The following is an 18,966-nucleotide window of genomic DNA, read 5'->3' on the forward strand; positions in this document are numbered from 1 at the left end:
CCTGAGCCACTCGAAGAGGTCTCAGCTCAGAGGCCTTCTCCGGAAGGACGCTGGCCACTGTCCGGGAGAGATCTCGGGACCGCGACAATCCAGGAAAAGCAGATTAGCCATTGGGTGGGACACAAAAATCCTGGGGGACTCAGGGTCAATGCATATGAACATTAGGAAATCCTACCCCTTCTACAATATTTCAAAAATGGGGCGGAGGGGTGCGGGGATCCCAAGGGATTCTCCAATAAGAGCAGGGGGTAGGACTTCCACTGTCCTTCCAAAGCAGAGATGACACCAACTGCACAGCCACATTCAGAGTGATCCTTGTTTGATGTCAATATCACGTCACCACTCCAAGGTGGGGAGGCATAACCACGAGGAAGGGAAACCATCGCTCAGAGAAAAAAAAAAAAAACACTCCCTTCCCCCACCGCAGCTGCTTTCTCTGTTTGCCTGAAAGCCCCAGACACTCCAGCCCCAAGGCTTTTCTCTCTGCCACTGAAGGAAAAATCCTCCTGGTGGCTCATGGCCTGCCTGCCTCAGCCGCTTTGATCTGCTCCTCAGACCTTCCTTCAAGTCCCAGCCTAGACTCCAAATATGCTGCTCTCCAGGCTTGTTCCAGGTCTTCCAGGCAGTCTTCTAGGCAATCCCTCTCCACCGAGTCCCCAATTCACCCTTGACTCCAAGGGGTGTTACTCTCCCACACCAGTTCTTTTCCAGTCACTTGTTCTCCCATGTTTGTATTCCAGTTTTTCCTTCTATTTACCCAGTCCCGCCCCCCCACCCCCAGGCTCTCAAGTTCGATCTCACTCCACCTGCCCTTCCCTCTCACAGCTGAGGTTCTGGGTGGTGATGATGGCAATGCTGCCCAACACGACCCCTGCCCCCATGATGTCAGAAGGTGCCACGGTCTCATAGAGCACATAATACTGCAGCATCAGAGCCACCACCACCTCAGAGTGCAGGACGGCGCACACCAGGGCAGGGTGGGCCTTGGTGACCGCATACCTGACACACACAAAGGAGACCAGGGCGAGGATCCCCACTGCCCCCACACAGCTCCAACTCAGAGGATCGTTAGGCAACACGGGGGTCTGCAGCAGAAAGAGGCCTGGCACGGAGCCCACCAGCCCCACCAAGCCAAACAGGAAGGCCACTGTCAGTAGGCAGGAGGGGAAGTCCAGGGAGCGGTACACCAGGAGGCCCAGCGACAGTGCCAGGCCACCCAGGAAAGCGAGCACATAGCCCAGGGCAGTGTAGAGGCCTGTGGTCCCCTCCTGCAGTGTCCCTAGTCCAGGTCCCACAATGATGATGAGTCCCAGGGTGCTGCCCAACAAGCCACACCAGTCAGAGCCACTGAGACGCTGGCTCTCGAGGCTGAGGGCAAGGAGAGCAGAGCAGACGGTGGAAGAACCTTTGCGGACGGTGGCAGCATTGCCAGTGGGCACCACCTGAACCGCACTGTAGGCGCATCCGACGCTGAGAACGTTGAACAGGGCGTGGAGGCAGGCCCAGCCCCGGACATCGGGAGGTCCCAAGAGGGGGTGACCACGCAGTTTAAGCAGCAGGGCAATAGGGAGGTGGAAGAGGCATCGACAGATGAGCAGCTCCAGCGAGGGTAGGTAGGAAGCCTGGTAAGCCATACGGGAGAAGGGGCCCACGAAGCCAGCGGGCAGGCCCCCACCCAGCAGGGCCACGAGCAGGCCCTTGGTGACATCAGAGGGCCGGCAGCGCTCGTGCGAGGGGAGGCTGGATGGAGTGGAGGGTGGTGATGGCTGGGTGAAGTCGGGCAGGTTGAAGTAGGGGTGACAGCCAGCCTGTTAGGGAGGAAGGAGCGCGGGCATTAGGGCAGCCATAGTCCAGGGGACCTGGGGTAGGGCGAATGCCAGGCTGGGTTCTGGGACCCTGTAGGGCAGTAGAAGGGCAGGTTGTCTTGCCAAGGAACTCTTGGGAGCTAGAAAGGGCCTGAAAGATGGATGAGGTGGTGGGCCTGGAGCCTCTAAAGCAGGAAGCAGGGAGTGAGCGGTCCTGGAGCATCGTGTTTCTCTGGGTAAGTTGTTCCCGGGAGGAGAAAAGGACCCAGGGATACTCTGTTGGTTTGAGGAAGGGGAGGCGGCCTCAGATGCTGTGTATCTGTGTGATGTCACAGGCTCCAGGGACATCTGGGAACACCATTACGAATTTTGCATGTGGGTGTCTAGGAAAGCTGGGAAGTTTTAGAGAAGGAGGGGGAAGGGAGCAGCCAGGAACTACAGGGAAGGGGGCTGTGCTCCCCTGCGCCCCACACTCACCATCTTTCCTTTCCCTTGGACTTCCTCCTCTCCTCCTGGCTCAGGGGCCCTGGGCCCTTCAGAGCTCCAGCCGTTGTGAGCTGGTTGGAGGGGTGGCAGAGTTCTTCCCTGGAACTTCCCTGAGGTGGGGGTGGGCCGATTTTCTCATTGTTTCCAACTCTGCTTGCTTTACATTTTTGTGACTTCAAAGTCTGTCTGATTCTTTCTTTCCTCTTTTCAGCCACCTCTGTGATGAAATATCTTCGGTTTTTAGTTAATTTGTTTATTTATGTCTTGCCCGATTTCAGAAAGGTTTTATGGAAAGGACCTCTGAGGGCCAGCTCCTCTTTCTCCTGAGTTTTGAATTTTTGAACACCTGGGAGGAGTCTCTGGGACTGTCCCTCTGGAGTTTCAGGAATGTGTTTCTCCTCTGTGTGCTTCCACCTGGTGGTGTTGGTGCTGTCCCAGGAGGTCCACACCAAGTCCTCTGCATTTACGCAGAGTATATACATGTGGATATTTCTGCCGGTGGGAACAAAATAGCAAGCTGCGTGTTCATCTGCGCTGGTAGCCATTTACGTGTACCTGTTCTGTAGGGCTGGGGCGTTCCCAGCTCGCGGCCTGGGGGGGGGCGGGGGGGGTCCCTGTGCATTTCTGGAGAGGGAGTGTGTGTGTGTGTGTTTCTCCAGGGCTGCCCCTTTGAGTGTGTTGAGCCTGGGTCTGCGGGTCCCATTGGGCCTGATTGTGAGCCTGCCACGTTGTGTGTCTGCGGAGAGGGTGTGCGTGCTCTGGGCGGTGTGCACCACTGAGTGAAGGGCGTGCAGGGGGCGGGGGGGCGGGGAACCCCTTCCCAGGGAGTGGGTGGTCGTGCGGCCCCGCGCCGCTGCTGCTGCAGCCAGGCCCGCGCCTAGCTCGGTGCCCACCCGTCCGGCCGCCCTGCGTGGCGCCGTTCCCTTCCCGGGATCGGTCCGGGCGCAGGCCGTCGGGCGCGCTCGCCCCGAGCCCGAGCCCGGAGCCTGGTGTCTGTGCCTGCTGCGCTGCGCCAGCCCACTCTCGGCGGCGGTGGCGGCGGCGGCGGCGCTGGGGGGGTACTGTTTCCGGGGGTGGGGGTGGGGGTAGGACCGGGGCGGGGGGAGCCGATGATGTCAGCGGCGGCGGCGGCGGCGGCGGGGCCGGGCCGGGGCCGGGCGCTGGGGGGGCCGGGGCCGGAGCCGGAGCCGGAGCTGGAGGCGGGCGAAACCGGAGCGGCCGGGGGCGGCCACGGTGATGAGTCGGGCCTGGCGGACGCGGCGCCATCGCAGTCAGGTGGGCCCCGGGGCGAACCGGGCAGGGCTAGGGCGGACCGGAGCCAACAGCCGGGCCCCCTCCCCACTGCCCGGTGCCGCGGGGGCCCGGGCCGCGTCCCGCGCCGCGACCGCTCCCCTTTGGGGTTGACCTGGGGGCTCAGGGGTCGGGGGCTGACTCTGGCCCCGCCTCCAGGCGCGCACGGTGCTGGTGGGGCGACTAAGGGGGCCTGGGTACGGCGTCCGACCCAGCGGCGGCCGGGGGGCGCGATCGCCTGGGGCCGTGGAAAGGGCCGCGCTCATTCCCCGCTTGAAGGGTTAATTCTGCAGCCCAGTGTCCCCCTCCCCCCGTGGGGCACGTTGGGGTGGGGCGGGGCGGGTGTGAGCCCGGGCCGGCGCTGCAAGCCGCTGGGAGGGCGATGGCGTAGGAGCCAGGCAGGGGGGTGGGGTGGGGGGAGGGGTGGGCCGCCGAGCGCCCCAGAGTTGGGGTGTGCGGGGTGCGCAGGGCGTGCAGGCGACCCGGAGCCGCCGCGCCGTCGGGGCAGGGTTGTGGCTGTGAGTCCTGGAGCTTGTGTGTCTCCTGCTGTGTTGTGGGTCAAGGTAAACCTCTCCTGGTCACCACTGTTGGCTGGTGCGGCAGCCGGGGGTCCTGCAGGGCTCTCCCGGGCTATGGGGACAGAAAGCCAGACGGAGGGGGTCCAGTGTTGTGGGGCAGAATTACAAGATGTGGCCCTGTGGCTTTGGATGACAGGTCCGCATTTGAAGCCGGGCACAGTACCGGCGGAGTTTGTTAGGTTTGGGGTTTTATGTTTTACACCGGCGTGTGTTTTCTTGCACATATGTGTCTGGCGCTGCACATATGAACTATTTGGGAACTGTTGTTTTCTGCGTAGCTGGCGAGGGGTAAGTGCTGTGGAGGGCGCCGGAGTGCAGGGTGTTGTGTGCCCAGCTGGAGGGGGCAGTTGTGTACCCTTGAGTCTGAGTGGGAAGGTGTCGGGTCCGGTCCCGTTCATGCGGCCCTGCTGAGGTGTGGTCCAGTCTCGGAGAGGATGGCCCGCTGGATGGGTTCTCGGATCCATGTGACGATCAGGTGGCACGGGGGAAGGAGGGCGCGGGGGGTGCATGTCTAGAACTCAGGTCCCGAGGGTCCTGCAGGAAGTGAGAAGCCCCAGGGTGTGTCTCAGGTACCCATAGGGCGGCTGGCACCAGTGTGAGGTGCCCTGGGTGGAACATGCAGGTTGTGTTTATGGGATCGGGGGCAGCTGAGCGAGGGGAAGGTTGTGTGTTTGCGACATTCCCTACGGGATTCTTTTGTGACGTCGTTTGTGGGAGCCCATCTGTGCTGTTGGGCTGGGAAACGAGCTGGTCAGAAAACACTTGTGGGGAGGGCGATGGCGTGACAAGGGCCGTGTGGGCCTCGGACTCCGGAGATCAGCTGCGAGCTTTGTGTGCGTGCCTGCCTCTGCGTGTTGGAGTGGCCGTGTGGGGCTGCTGTGGGGATATGTTATGAAGAAGGCAGGGAGATAAATATGGGGCAGAGCAAGGGCAGCAGGCGGGAGGCCTGGGTGTTGTCGGGCAGCCCAGCTAGTCTGTGCAGGGTCTGTGTGCTAGCCCCTCGCCGGCCCGCCCAGCGCGTCAGGGTCACCGGGTGGAGAGGCCTGGCGGCTGCGAGGAAACTCAACTTGGACGGAGCGGCTCCTTGGCCATGTTTATGTAAAGGCCGGGTGTGACTCTTGTCACTGAAATGCAAAAAAGAAACACGAAGTTTTCAGACTCCTCCTGCTTCAACCCTCTCTCTGCCCCCCTTGCAGGGATCTCTGCTATTCTGTCTCTTCTGTGATGCACACTGGGCCCCTCCTGCGACCGTGGAAGGGTCTGGGAATGGAATTTGCTCGCTAGGCAGATTCCTCAGAACAGGTTTTCCTCACCTTTGGGGCCCAGGCCCTTCTGTAGATATGTGTGTGTGTGTGTGTGTGTGTGTGTGTGTGTGTGTGTGTGTGTGTGTGTGTGTGTGTGTGTGTGTGTGTGTGTGTGTGTGTGTGTGTGTGTGTGTGTGTGTGTGTGTGTGTGTGTGTGTGTGTTTTCCAAGTGTACATACCGCTGTGGTCTGCGCCTGGCCTGGCGGGGAGGGTGCGTGTGCTTGGGGGCGGGGAGGACACTACGGCCAGGCCCCCCTGCATGAGGGCGTGCTGGCTGCTATGTCAGGCCTGCACAACAGGCGCATCACGGCCTGTGATGGGCAAGGAGGCCTAGACTAGAACTGAGGAGTTCGGACCCTACCACTTCCTCGCTGGCACCTTCCCTAAGTGAGCCTCAGTTCCTCATCTTTAAAATGGGGCTAATCACCTGCCCTGTCCGTCTTCCAACAGGGCTGTAGGTAGGTAGCACATGGAAAACATACCTGGAAAGTAGCTACCGTCTGGGGACTATGCCTGTGCCAGCCACTGTCAGCCCTGTGCCAGCACTGAGCCCCTTCCTGGGGCTTGGTTAATAACAACAGTAAACACTTATTTAACATTGTGCACCAGGCACTGTCCTCAGTGCTTTTACGTATGGTCACTCATTTAGTCCTCCCAACGCCGCGTGGAAGTAGGAGTTCTAATTACCTTCCTTTTTCAAATGAGCCAGATGAGGCCCAGAGAAGTAATTTGCCCAAAGCCACTTAGCTAGTAAGAAGTAAAGCTGGATTTGAACCCAGCCAGTCTGATTCCAGATCATGTGCTCTTTATATGTGTCCTCCAGTGCCCTTTTGAAGCTTTCTGTGGGCCTCTCTGTGCACCACCCCCGCCAAACACACACACTTCTGCCCAATTTCTGCAGAACTTAACACCCGCACCAATCCATTTCAGAAGACTGGTGTGTTTAAACAGTGACTTAGGGAGTCTCAGCCTGGGAGGGAGAACGTAGCATCCACGACTGGATACTGGCCCCAGGAGCACAAAACGTTGATGAACCGGGCAAAGGAGAGATTGTTCTTGTCCTGAGGGTCAGGGAGGGCCAAGAGGGAGATGGCATTTGAGGTAGATCTTAACATTTTGGAGGGATTTGGGGAAGAGGCTGGGGGAAGGTTGTATTTCTAGCAGGAGAACCAGCATGGGCGAGGGCATGGAGGGGTGGGACTGCTGAGGATGGAGAGCACAGCGTGAGCTTAAGGGGAGACTCATGCAACACAAGAATAGAGAGGAAGATGGGAATTAGACTCGAATGCTCGGCTAAGGAATTTGAGCTTTATTCTGGAGTGGAGGCCCGAGAAGGTTTCTGAGCCCAGGAGTGATGCCACCTGAGCTGCTTCGGGGCCGTTGATCCTCAGTGAGAGGAAGGCTGGATGGTGGAAGCTAAGACCAGAAGCAGGGGACTAGTTGGGAGGCCATGGCCTTGGACCATGAGTGTTAACAAGGCCCTGAGCTAGTTTGGGGACCAGAGGCAGGTTAGAGGGAAGGTTTCCAGAGCCATTCCCAAGCTGGGCCGCAGGGGATTCCCTGGCAGTCCAGTGGTTAGGACTCCACACTCTCACTGCTGAGGGCCCAGGTTCTATCCCTGGTCGGGAAACTAAAATCCCCTAAGCCGCACAGCATGGCCAAAAAAGAAAACAAAAACCAAAAAAAACTGGGTTGCATATTTGCCCAGACTCAGTGGCCGCTGGATGTGGAGAGTGAGGGAAAGGGTGGAGTCAGACGTGACACAGTTACCATTTAGCACGTGAGACCTTGCGTGGTGATTTCGGTAGCCCGCTGGCCCCGGCAGTGTGGCAGAGGGAAGGACCCTGCATCTGGGTTCACACAGGCCTGGATTTGAATTTTGACTCTGCTGCTCACAAGCTGTGTGACCTTGAGCAAGGTAAATCCCTCTGTGAGCTTCAGTTTTCTCATCTGTAAAATTGGGATAATATAAATACCAGCTTTGGGTGGCTGAGGAAACCATTAAATGAGGCAACGCATGTAAAGCCCTGGAGGTAAATCAGGCAAAGCGTGAGCACCCTGGAAGTGGTCAAGTTACGCTCGCCACCCCCAGCTCCCGGCCAAGTCAGTCCAGGACTGAGGATGGCATCCTTCCTGAAAGTGGACACACTCCAGGACGACTTTAAGCAGGTTCATTCATTTACCCAAAATATTTTTGATCTCCCACTATGTATCAGGCACTGTTCTAAGCACTGGAGGTAGCAGTGAACAAAGCAGACAAAAATCTCTCCCTCCCCTGGAGCTTGCAGTCTAGCGATGAATGAACACTATGTCTTACTAAATGCCAAGGAGGAAAATAAAGTAGGGGAGAGGGATAGGGAGTTTTGGGAGGTACGGGGCGGCCAGGGAGGGCCTTGGGGGAAGGTGACTTTTGAGTCAAGGCTTAAAGGAGGTGGGGCAGCAAGGCGTGAGGCTACCTGAGGAAAGAACATTCCAGGCAGAGGGAACAGCAAGAGGTGGAGTGTATCTGGTGGCAGCCCTCAGATCCGCACCTCAGTCACACCTCTAAGATCACACAGCCAGTTAAGAGTAGAGAAATGGTAAAAACAAACTAAAAACCACAGAGTCATCAAACCTACCCTGAAGCCTGATTTCTGCCCCTTTTTCTTCACCACTTCCCCCCACCATTTTCCGGGACTGAGTTCCAAGATGATAATAAGAGCTAGCACTTCCTGAGCATTTGCTGCATGGCAGGCACTCTTCTACGCACTGCCAGTCATCAGCTCGTTTATTCTTTACAACCCTATGTAGTGGGCGCTTCTCATTATCCCCACCTCATTGACAAGGAAACTGACATACAGAGAGGTTAAGTTACTTGCCCAGGGTCCCATAACTAGTGTCTTCTCCACCTCCCATAAACCCTTGCAGGGCAGTGGCCTCTGGTGGGGCAGTTGAACTCAGGAGAGCAGGGTCCAAACCCAGCTTGGTTAGCAGTGAGACCAGGGTCAAATCACCCCGTCACTACATTCTCTCTACCTGCAAGTGAGGTGTCTAGAGTATTTAAAGCCTCAGTTTCCTCATCTGTACAATGGGTTTGACACTAGCCCCTGCCTCACTGTGGTCCTTTTGAGTGTTGAAATAATGCAGATAAAATGCTTAGCACTGGATTTGGCACATAATATTTTTCTCATCAATGACAGCTCCAAGTACCATGATGATGATGGTTCTAGATGATCTCCAAGGGCCAGGCCAGCCTCGGACCTCTATGGTTTTAAAAAGCCTTGATAGGCCTTGTCCAAATATCTTGGCAGTCAGCACACAGCCATGCTTCAGTAGGCACCAAGCCCATATGGCTATGCAGGTGGGCAGGCCTGGCCAAGGGGGTGAGTGGGGGCCGGAATCAAGCTTTGCTGTGCGTGGCTACCACCTTATGGAGGAAGAGGCCTTTCCTCTATTTTTTTCCCCTTCCTCTAATTTTCACAAAGGTCCTAGATGGGCTGGTGGCGGCCCTAGTGGGTGCTGTTGAAAGAAAAACATAACTGTTTTCCTGTACACTCAACTCATGACACTTCTGACACGAAATGTGTGTTTTTTTCTCCCCACACTGACCAGTTCTCTGACACTAGCTGGGTGTCCTACAATTCAGTTCAATTCCGATACTGTCTGCCTGGAGATAGCATCAGATCCCAGAGGTTAAGGGCTCATTCCCACAAGACTGCCCCCACTTCAGATACCAGTTTGCAAGCCCAGACCTCCTGTAGTTTTTTTTTTTTTAAAGCTTTTATTTTATTTTATTTATTTTTTTGGCTGTGCCACGCGGCCTATGGGATCTTAGTTCCCTGACCAGGGATTGAACCCGTGACCCCTGCAGTGGCAGCACAGAGTCCCAACCACTGGAGCACCAGGGAATTCCCCAGACCTCCTGTACTTCTGACTGACCATCAAGGCATTGGGCTTTCTCATGACCCTGTCCTCAGACTTGATAATTTGCTGGGATGGCTTATAGAACTGAGGGAAATACTTACATTTATTGGTTTATTGTATAATAAAGGATATGATAATAGCCAAATGAAGAGGTACGGAGGGCGAGGTCTGGAAGGGTCCTGAGTACAGGAGCTTCTGTCTTCACAAAGTTGGAGTGCACTACCCTCTCGCCATGGGGATGTGTTTAGCAACCAGAAGCTCTCTGAACCCCATAGTTCAGGGACTTTTATGGAGGCCTCATCACATAGGCATGATCAATTATTAACTGAGTCTCCAGGCCCTCTTCTCTCCCCAGAGGCAGTGGGGGACTGAGGCTGAACGTTCCAAACTTCTAATCGTGGCTCTGTCTTTCTGGTGACCAGCCCGCATCCGGGATCCCACCAGGAGTCGCCTCATTAGAACAAGAGACACTCCTATCACCCAGGAAATTCCAAGAAGTTTAGGAGCTTAATGTCAAGAACTGGGCTCAAAGACCAAATGTTAGAGTAAGATTCTCTTAGCACCCCTATTACTTGGGAAATTACAAGAGTTTCAGGAGCTCTGTGTCAGCAATGAGGACAAAGACCAAATATATTACAGTTGACCCTCGAACAGTGTGCGGGTTAGGGGCGCAGACCGTCCACGCAGTGGAAAATCCAAGTACAGACTTACAATTGGGCCTCCGTATCCAAGGTTCCGCATCCTCAGATACAACCAACATCGGATCGTGTAGTGTTGTCATATTTACCATTGAAAAAAATCCACGTGTAAGTGGACCTGTGCAGTTCAAACCTGTGTTGTTCAAGGGTCAACTTTATTTCTTGTTATATCACAGTATCACAGCTGTAAACATGTCCTTCATCCTGATGTGATATAATCAAGAACGCAGGCTTTTGAGCCAAACTTCCTGGGATCAGATCCCAGCCCTGCTACTAACTGGTCATATATCCTTGGGCAGCTACCTAGCATCTCCGAGCCTCAGCCTGTCACTTTAAAGTCAAGAAGCTAACTGCTACTTTTTAGAGTAGTGATGAGGAACAAATGAGGTAATGCAAGTAAAGCATCAACTCTTGGGGGTCCCTGTTGGCTGGTGGCTGTCACAGAAGGGAGTAGGAGGTCTTGCTCTCTTTCCCCATTTTACAAACAGAACTGAACACCAGACCGCGAACGGGGCCCCTTCCCCTGGATTCCTGACCCACCTGCAATCCAGCAACTGATGGGGAGGCACTGGACCTAGGTGTGTGCCTGGCAGTCAGGGCTGTTAGAAATTTTGAATATCACCCCTGTTTACCACCCTCCTCTTCCTCCAGGAGAGGGCTCAGAGCAGTCTTTCGGGAACATGAAATGGGCTGTGGAGGGAAGGCATCTTAGTCCAGATAGTATGAGTAATAAACGGGAAGAGAGCATTTTCTGGGGGGTGGGAATTGTATGAGGAACTCCTGACGCAGGACACCTCAGAGGTCATGTGTGACCCAGGGCGTGCACAAGGGGAGGGCTCCCAGGCTTCATGGAGGGTGGATGAGAGGGGCCGAGAGCTCTGCTCTCAGGTCAACAGGCCCCACCTGTTATGACCAGCTCTGTGTGTCTTTGGCTAAGTTACTCTATGGCTCTGGAATTAAGATCTTCAACTGAAAAATTAGCCCCCAAAGGCGAGGCTGTGAGGTGCTTTCTGGGCAGTGACCACCACAGCTCACATTTGGGCTGCCTGCTGTTCCTTTTGGATGAGCCTCCCAGCAAGAGTGAGATAGGGGTTGCGTTCCCCACCCTCCCCTTTTTAAGCCAAAGTCCTAAAGCCACCAGCTGTCAGAATAAGGAGTGGGACCCAAGCTTCCTCACTTCCGGTCTGGTGGCCTTTTAGTGCCCTTCAGAGATTGGAACAAGCTGGCACGTGTGCAAGAGTTCGTGGTCTTCAGTGGTCACCTGGCACCTAGGCCAGAAACCCTCTCTAAGGTTTAATGTGAAGAGGTCCTCTCCTAAGTTGAATATATAGCAGCTTGGTCCAATGAAAAAGCTCAAACAAATCTATTTTGATATGTAAATGAGACTATTATAGTGAAAGACAACATGCAAATCTTTGATTTCCTTTGAACCCCGAAGGTTGGGCCAAAGGGACTTGAGAGTGATCCAGCAGGCTTCCCTGGACCTACAGGATTGAACTATGCTCCTGGATTGTTTGGAGGCAAATTGGGAATATGCAAATTATCTTGTTCCTGTACTTCTGGGGGCCAGCAGCACAAGGCTTTGCAATAATTTGTGTGAACTCCTAGGTCCAACTGGAGGCAGCTCAGCACATAACCTGTCGGGCTCCCAGGAGGGTCAGGGTCTGCAGAGCAGCCTGGGCCTCGTTGGCCCTGCACACTGCGCCACCCCTCACCTCCTGGGTCCCCTCCCGCCAGGTTCCCTTATTGAGGACGCGGTTTCTGTTTCCCCACAGAGGGAAGAGGCCCGGCAGGAGGGACTCGCTGAGCCACCCCCACTCTGCTCCATGTTGGCTGTGCTCTCAGGTGAGGTGGTGCGAGAGGTCTGCCCCGCGGGAGACTGGGCCTGAGCCAGCAGGCCAGCAGAGCAGCCGTGTTGTCCAGGCCGGGGAGTCCTGAGAAATGGTCAGCAGAGGCTGTGGGGCCTCCCTCCCCTTCCCAGTGGGAGAGAGGTGTCCATTGCTTATCTCGCTAGTCTGTGACTTGGAAGTCTTGACCCCTGACCTTCATCAAGACCTGAGGTATTCCTGGCCTCTTCCAGCCCCCGACGTTTGACACACGGGCGTTGGATGCTGGCCGGACGTGGGGTGGCTAAGGTTAACCCCTCACTTCTGTGACCAGAAGTCAGTCAGCCTTCCACCCGTCTCTGGCCAACAGCCTCCAACCCCCTCCCAGCTCACCTCTGATTTTAGAGGCCCCTGCCCTCTGCCCAGCCTCTGAGATCCTCCCCTGGCCTCTTCTCCTCCATCTAGGCTGGCGCCATGCCCCCCCCAGCAGAGGTGACAGACCCGTCCCATGCCCCCGCCGTCCTGCGCCAGCTCAATGAGCAGCGGCTCCGTGGCCTCTTCTGTGACGTCACCCTCATAGCCGGAGACACCAAGTTCCCTGCTCACCGCAGCGTCCTGGCTGCTTCTAGTCCCTTCTTCAGAGAGGCCCTGCTCGCTTCAGCCCCACTGCCCCTCCCACCAATTACTGGGGGCTCTGCCCCCAACCCTGCCTCCACCACAGCTTCTTCCTCCTCCTCTTCCTCCTCCTCTCCCCCTCCACCCTCACCTCCAGCTTCATCCCCACCCCGGGTCCTGGAGCTGCCAGGGGTCCCAGCAGCTGCCTTCTCTGATGTCCTCAATTTCATCTACAGTGCCCGGCTGGCACTACCTGGTGGTGGAGGGGACGGGGCAGCCGTGGCAGAGATCGGCGCTCTGGGGCGGCGTCTGGGCATCTCCCGCCTGCAGGGCCTGGGGGAGGGAGGTGACGCCTGGGCACCTCCTGCCCCAGCCCCCATGGCCACCTCGCAGCCTGAAGAAGACAACTTCGGGCCTGGGCCTAGGCCAGCCGGGGAGTGGGAGGGTGACAGGGCTGAGTCCCAGGCCCCTGACTCACAACCCACCCTGCCCCGGCGGCCCCTCCCCTGCCCCCGATGTGGGAAAAGCTTCATCCATCCCAAGCGGCTGCAGACCCATGAGGCACAGTGTCGTAGGGGGGCCAGCACTCGGGGGTCTGCAGGGCTGGGAGCCGGGGGCTCTGGCCCCAGTGGCCCTTCAGGAGTGGACGCCTCAGCCCTGCCCCCACCAGTGGGCTTCCGAGGTGGTCCTGAGCACGTGGTGAAGGTGGTGGGCGGCCACGTGCTGTACGTGTGCGCGGCCTGTGAGCGTTCCTACGTGACCCTGTCCAGCCTGAAGCGGCACAGCAATGTACACTCGTGGCGGAGGAAGTACCCCTGCCGCTACTGTGAGAAGGTGTTCGCCCTGGCTGAGTACCGTACCAAGCACGAGGTGTGGCACACCGGGGAACGCAGGTGAGTGGCCTGCACGGCCGGGGATGGGGGGGGGGTCACATGGGACCTTGTCCACTTAGGGCTCACAGGGACAAGGGAGAGAATGGGCAGAGCATGGGGCCTAGAAAATCATCCTGAGACGCCTGCTCACCCACTAGCCCCTGCTCACCTGCTTTCCGTCACTCACCCTTCGGCCTCCCTTCAGCCCCGTTTCCTTCTGCTGATGTTTATTAGCACCTCCAGGTGTCACGTCCTGGCTTGGTGATGTGGAAAAGACCGAGGAAGAGAAAGTTGCTTCATGGGACGGGACTAGGGAGCTCAGGCATGTCCACCAACAGCTGTAATGCACCCCTGTTCATAAGACATTTCCTCCTTCTGTCATGTGAGCTTCAGAAGAAGGCTTTGGGAGGTAGGCAAGGTGTGTGATTATCCCCAGTTCACAGATGGAACAGCTGAGGCCTGGCATCTCACAGCCAGTGGGGGGCACTGCACTAGGACTGGTGTCCTTTCTGAGGCTGGCAGGGTGAGACGAGCAGCCTGAAAGGAGGGTGAGCAAATGGCTGGGGCAGTTCAAGGTCTGAGTGGAGGTAGGAGAGGACGTGGGAAGCTGAGGCCCTAGTTTCAGGGCCCCTGACTCAACTGGCTCTGTCCCTGCCCTGTTCCATGCCGTCCTGGCCCAGGTACCAATGCATCTTCTGCTGGGAGACCTTTGTCACCTACTATAACCTGAAGACCCACCAGCGAGCCTTCCATGGCATTAGCCCGGGCCTCCTAGCCAGTGAGAAGACGCCCAATGGAGGCTATAAGCCCAAGCTCAATACCCTCAAGCTGTACCGCCTGCTCCCCATGCGGGCGGCCAAGCGGCCCTACAAGACCTACAGCCAGGGAGCCCCCGAGGCCCCCCTTTCTCCGAGCCTCAACACTCCGGCCCCTGCGGCAATGCCGGCCAGCCCACCACCCGGACCCCCACCTGCCCCAGAGCCTGGCCCCCCACCGTCTGTCATCACTTTTGCCCACCCAGCTCCGTCTGTCATTGTACATGGGGGTAGCACGAGTGGTGGAGCAGGCAGTGGGCCGGCCAGCACAGGGGGGGCCCAAGCTGCCTCAGTCATCACTTACACTGCTCCGCCACGGCCCCCCAAAAAACGTGAGTACCCACCTCCTCCCCCCGTGCCTGCAGCTGCCCCAGCCAGCCCAGCCACAGCCGGCAGCCCAGCCACAGCCACGGAGGAGGCCAAGGGCCGGAACCCACGGGCCACAAGGACTCTGACCTACACGGCCAAGCCAGCTGGTGGGCTTGGCGGGGGCGGGGGTCCCCCTGCAGGGCCTGGCCGAGGTCCCTCTCAGCTGCAGGCTCCACCTCCACTGTGTCAGATCACTGTACGAATCGGTGAGGAGGCTATTGTCAAGCGCCGCATCTCAGAAACTGACCTGCGCCCTGGGGAGCTGAGCGGAGAGGAGATGGAGGAGAGCGAGGAGGAGGATGAAGAGGAGGAGGACGAGGACGAGGACGAGGACGAGGAGGACGAGGAGGAGTCGAAGGCTGGCGGGGAGGACCAGCTCTGGAGGCCCTACTACTCGTACAAGCCCAAGCGCAAGGCTGGAGCCACAGGCCCGGGCAGCAGCGGGGGCGGCGGGATGCCCAGAGGCCGCCGGCCGCCTCGCTGGAGACAGAAGCTGGAACGGAGGAGCTGGGAGGAGACCCCGGCGGCCGAGGGCCCCGCAGGGCGTGCCCGTGGCGAGCGGAGGCACCGCTGTGGGGACTGTGCCCAGACATTTGCCACCCTGAGGAAGCTGCGCAAGCACCAGGAGGCCCACGGCGGGGGCTCCCACAACTCCCGGGCTGGACGGAAGCCTTCCACCCGCTTCGCCTGCCCTCACTGCGCCAAGGTGTGCAAGACGGCAGCCGCCCTGAGCCGCCACGGGCAGAGGCATGCTGCCGAGCGGCCCGGGGGTACCCCCACGCCTGTCATTGCCTACTCCAAGGGCTGCGTTGGCACCCGAGCTGGGGACGTCAAGGAGGAGGCTCCCCAAGAGATGCAAGTCTCCTCATCCAGCGGCGAGGCGGGTGGCGGGAGCGCTGCTGCTGAGGAAGCTTCCAAAACCGCCTCGCTCCAGGACCCTGTCATCTCAGGGGGGGAGGAGCCCTCAGTGGTGGCAGGAGGGGGTACCTATGCATACCCACCTGTGCAGGAATTTCCACTGGCTCTCATCGGGAGCGGCCGGGAATCTGGCAGTGGCAGGGGAAAAGCTGGGAGTGAGGGGCCAGTGGGGGCTGGGCGGGGGGACCGGATGGAGGGGATGGGGGCTGCCAAAGTCACCTTCTACCCTGAGCCCTACCCACTCGTCTATGGGCCCCAGCTTCTTGCCGCCTACCCTTACAACTTCAGCAACTTGGCCGCTCTCCCAGTTGCTCTTAACATGGTCCTACCTGATGAGAAGGGTGGGGGGGCCCTTCCCTTCCTACCAGGGGTCTTTGGCTACGCAGTCAATCCTCAAGCAGCACCCCCTACCCCCCCAACTCCACCGCCCCCAACTCTCCCTCCACCAGTCCCCCCTAAGGGAGAAGGGGAAAGGGCAGGGATTGAAAGAACCCAGAAGGGAGATGTGGGGTGAGCTCTGGGCCCATATCCCCCCTTCCACCAGATGCCACCCTCCCTGAACCCCCGCCACTACCAGCTCCCTGGCCTCCCTGCCCCTTGGGAGCCCCTCCACACTCTTGTGCAGGGACTTGGGGGCCTCTGGAGCTCAGGGGTCAGGCTGCTTTGTGTGAGATTGTAGTTTTCCCACCACCTGGGAAGGGATCTTTGGTGGTTCCCCTATCAGTTCTCCTCCAGGGAATGGCCTCCGTGAGGGGCAGGGCCAGCTCCCATCCCTTCTCCAGCCCTTGGGGCAACTGAGCAATATACTTAAATGAATCTCTACTCATAGCCCCCACCAGCTCTGAATGTCTAACCCGCCCCCCTGATTCGTAAACCTAGGGGGAAACCATCTCTCTCACCTAATGTTCCCCCCTCGTTCTGAAGCTTTCTCTAAGCCCTTGCCCAGATGCTTCCCAGCACATTCCATCCTTTGTGGCCCAGGGCCTGGACCAGACCATTGTGATACCTGACACTTACCCACCTGGGAGTGTGGCTTTGGATTCCATTCTTCCCGAGGGTGGGTTTCTGTGCCCGTTTCCTTCACATTAAGATGCCATCCCTTCCTTGGCTTCCATGCCTTTGGATCTTCCATATTCCTCCTTATACTCCTAGACTCTGGAGATGGCCTCTCCCATCCAGGTCAAGGAGGTGCTGGGGGGAGGGCTACCTATCTGTTCCATGGCTGAGTACTTTCCCAGCCCAGGGCAGCACCAATCTCAGCCCTACTTTGACCCTCAAATCTAGTGAGCCCCAGACTCTTCCAAGGCAAAAGAAGTAGGTAGATTGCACCTCTTCCTGCCTCTACATATGGCCTCTTCTGGGCTAAACCAGATTTGGGGGCCAGGAGGGAGGAGCTCTATATGGGATGGGGAAGGGAATCTACTTTCTCCCTGTTTTTTTCCCGATGGTTTCTCCCAGACTAGACCAAATAGCCAGAAAAATGGATGGGGGTTGGATTGGTGGGTAAGCCCAAGATTTGCACATGACCTCCCATCCTTACCTTAACCCCCTTTTCCCCCCAGTATCACTTCCCTCACCAATCACTCCAGATGGTTTTTGGTGAACCATCCTACTCCCTTGGTGGGCTTTGGGGTATCCCCACCAACTTTCCCTGCAAAATAGCACCTTACACCCCATCTTTGACTCAGTTCCCCACACCCAAAGATCCCAGCCTAGGGATGGGGTACAGGGACCTTATAAGTCCCTAATCCCTAATTTGCACTAGTTAACCCTGGTCAGGGGTCCCTATGTTTCCTTCCAGTGGGGGAGTTGAAGAAATGTTTGCTCCTAATTCTCTTTGATAACTGGGCCTCCCCACTCTGTGATTGGATGAACATTTTCCATCCACCCACCTCCCCCCACAAAAAAAAAAACAGCTCACGAGGGGAGAGCCAGTTTGGGGGAGCAAATTTGAAAAATGGGAATTAGAGGAGTGCAGTTTAAAAAGGGGAAAAGTTGTCATCAAAATGGCAGCCTTTTTCTCAGCTACTGTTTTTTTGGGCCAAGATGGCTGCCCTCTCAACTGATGCTGAAAGGGCAAGATCATGGCTTTTGGAGGGAGGGTTTGGGGGGAGGGACAGGAGCATCCTCCTGCCTCTTCTCGCCCTCCCAGCATATGGAAAGGGGAGGTTTTCGACAGGCTCCCTGAATGTTAACCACGGAGGAGTGTCGCTCCTTCACTCCTCCTCTGTCTCTTTGCACTTTTCTTGGTCTTGGCCACAGTCCGAGTGAAGAGTTTCCTACTGAATGTACCATACCGAGTTCCAATTTTTAAGGGGGAGAAACGTTTAAAACGGGGAAAAATGCAAAAAAAAAAAAAAAATCACTAAAAAAATTCCCACAAATCTTGTTTCTGGCACTTTAGAAAAACTGCGAAAAAAAGTACATAATAAAGAATACATATATATCTACACACAAATTATATATATAAAATATATATATATATACACAGCGGAACCACAAGAGAGACTGAGGAAGGCCTTGGAGGCAGGGGGCAGATGTGATAACAGTCCCCCTATATCCTTAACCTGCACTCCTCTGAGGCAAAAAGGCACAGAGATGGAAGGGGTTGAGGATGGACCAGGGAATTTGAATTTCAGAACAGGTCAAAATTCTAAAACCATGGACATTTTGGGAGAACTGAGACTGTAGACATTTATTTTTTTGAAAATATGATTTAGGAAAATAGTTTCCAGAATTTGGTGGTTCTGGGCAACAAAGGAGATTGTGGCGAAATGGCGATTAAAATACATGTGTCTGAGTTGGGGAACTTGAATATTGTGAATTTCACATGTTGGAAATTTGGGATTTTGCAATTTTGTCTTTTGAAAATTATCAAGTCTTGTCAGTTTGTGCCCTCTTTCCCCATGTTCCCTGGGAAGAAGGGTGACGGAGTGGGAAAGGCCACTGGTTCTGTGCCACAGCACGCGAGATTTAGAATTCTACAGACTCTAGCTCTATACGTAGTGAGGACCCAGATTTAGAGAAACTGACCAATATTTATCTCCGCATTTGTGTGTGTGTCCAACTCTCTAGGCCAATAAACCAACAAGACAAATGAACTGTGCTCCGCAGTGGGATGCCAGGTGCAATTATTGGCGTGGCTGGTGGGTCTGGCTGGACAGGGTCGTGCTAACCTTGTCCCACAGGGATCCCTACAAGTTGTAGCCCTATTTTCCCTCTTAGGACAACAACTTCTAGCAATTGAGTAGGTGTGAGAGCCTGTTGACCCTAGGTACTTCACTGTAATTGCTGCAGCCACTAGGCTCAAGCTGACTTTGCTCTGACCTCCAGGCAGAAACATTAACGCAGTCCAGTTCACAAAGCCTGCTGGGCACAAGATCTTCATCTCCCAGATGAAGCCCTTTCTCCAAACTGAGAGGAAACAGGCACAAAATGTGTGATGGCCGTAAGAGACACCAACACCCTTTCTTGTTCCACTCCTGAC

General features: G+C 56.5%; 2 protein-coding genes across 3 annotated transcripts; one reads left to right on the top strand and one right to left on the bottom strand.

Moving 5' to 3' along the window:
- Positions 1 to 797: 797 nt before the first annotated feature.
- On the bottom strand, positions 798 to 2,346 carry SLC35G6 (solute carrier family 35 member G6; the record flags this gene model as incomplete). The annotated part of the gene is made up of 2 exons (XM_082604933.1): positions 2,283 to 2,346; positions 798 to 1,808 (listed from the first exon to the last, which is right to left on the bottom strand). Exons 1-2 carry the CDS (start codon positions 2,283 to 2,285, stop codon positions 798 to 800), a joined length of 1,014 nt encoding a protein of 337 aa, XP_082461059.1. The 5' UTR covers positions 2,286 to 2,346.
- Positions 2,347 to 3,436: 1,090 nt separating this feature from the next.
- ZBTB4 (zinc finger and BTB domain containing 4) lies at positions 3,437 to 18,585 on the top strand. 2 transcript variants are annotated; one of them, XM_082604890.1, is made up of 4 exons: positions 3,437 to 3,566; positions 11,840 to 11,909; positions 12,356 to 13,398; positions 14,058 to 18,585. In XM_082604890.1, the coding sequence occupies exons 3-4, from the start codon at positions 12,365 to 12,367 to the stop codon at positions 15,991 to 15,993; spliced, it is 2,970 nt and encodes a 989-aa protein (XP_082461016.1). In that variant the 5' UTR covers positions 3,437 to 3,566; positions 11,840 to 11,909; positions 12,356 to 12,364; the 3' UTR covers positions 15,994 to 18,585. The 2 variants fall into 2 exon arrangements, with proteins under 2 accessions (XP_082461016.1, XP_082461015.1); XM_082604889.1 differs by lacking the exon at positions 3,437 to 3,566 and adding an exon at positions 9,806 to 9,911.
- The last annotated feature ends 381 nt before the right edge of the window (positions 18,586 to 18,966 follow it).

The sequence above is a fragment of the Mesoplodon mirus genome, assembly GCF_964341445.2.
Source record: "Mesoplodon mirus genome assembly, chromosome: 18".
Classification (NCBI taxonomy): domain Eukaryota; kingdom Metazoa; phylum Chordata; class Mammalia; order Artiodactyla; family Ziphiidae; genus Mesoplodon; species Mesoplodon mirus.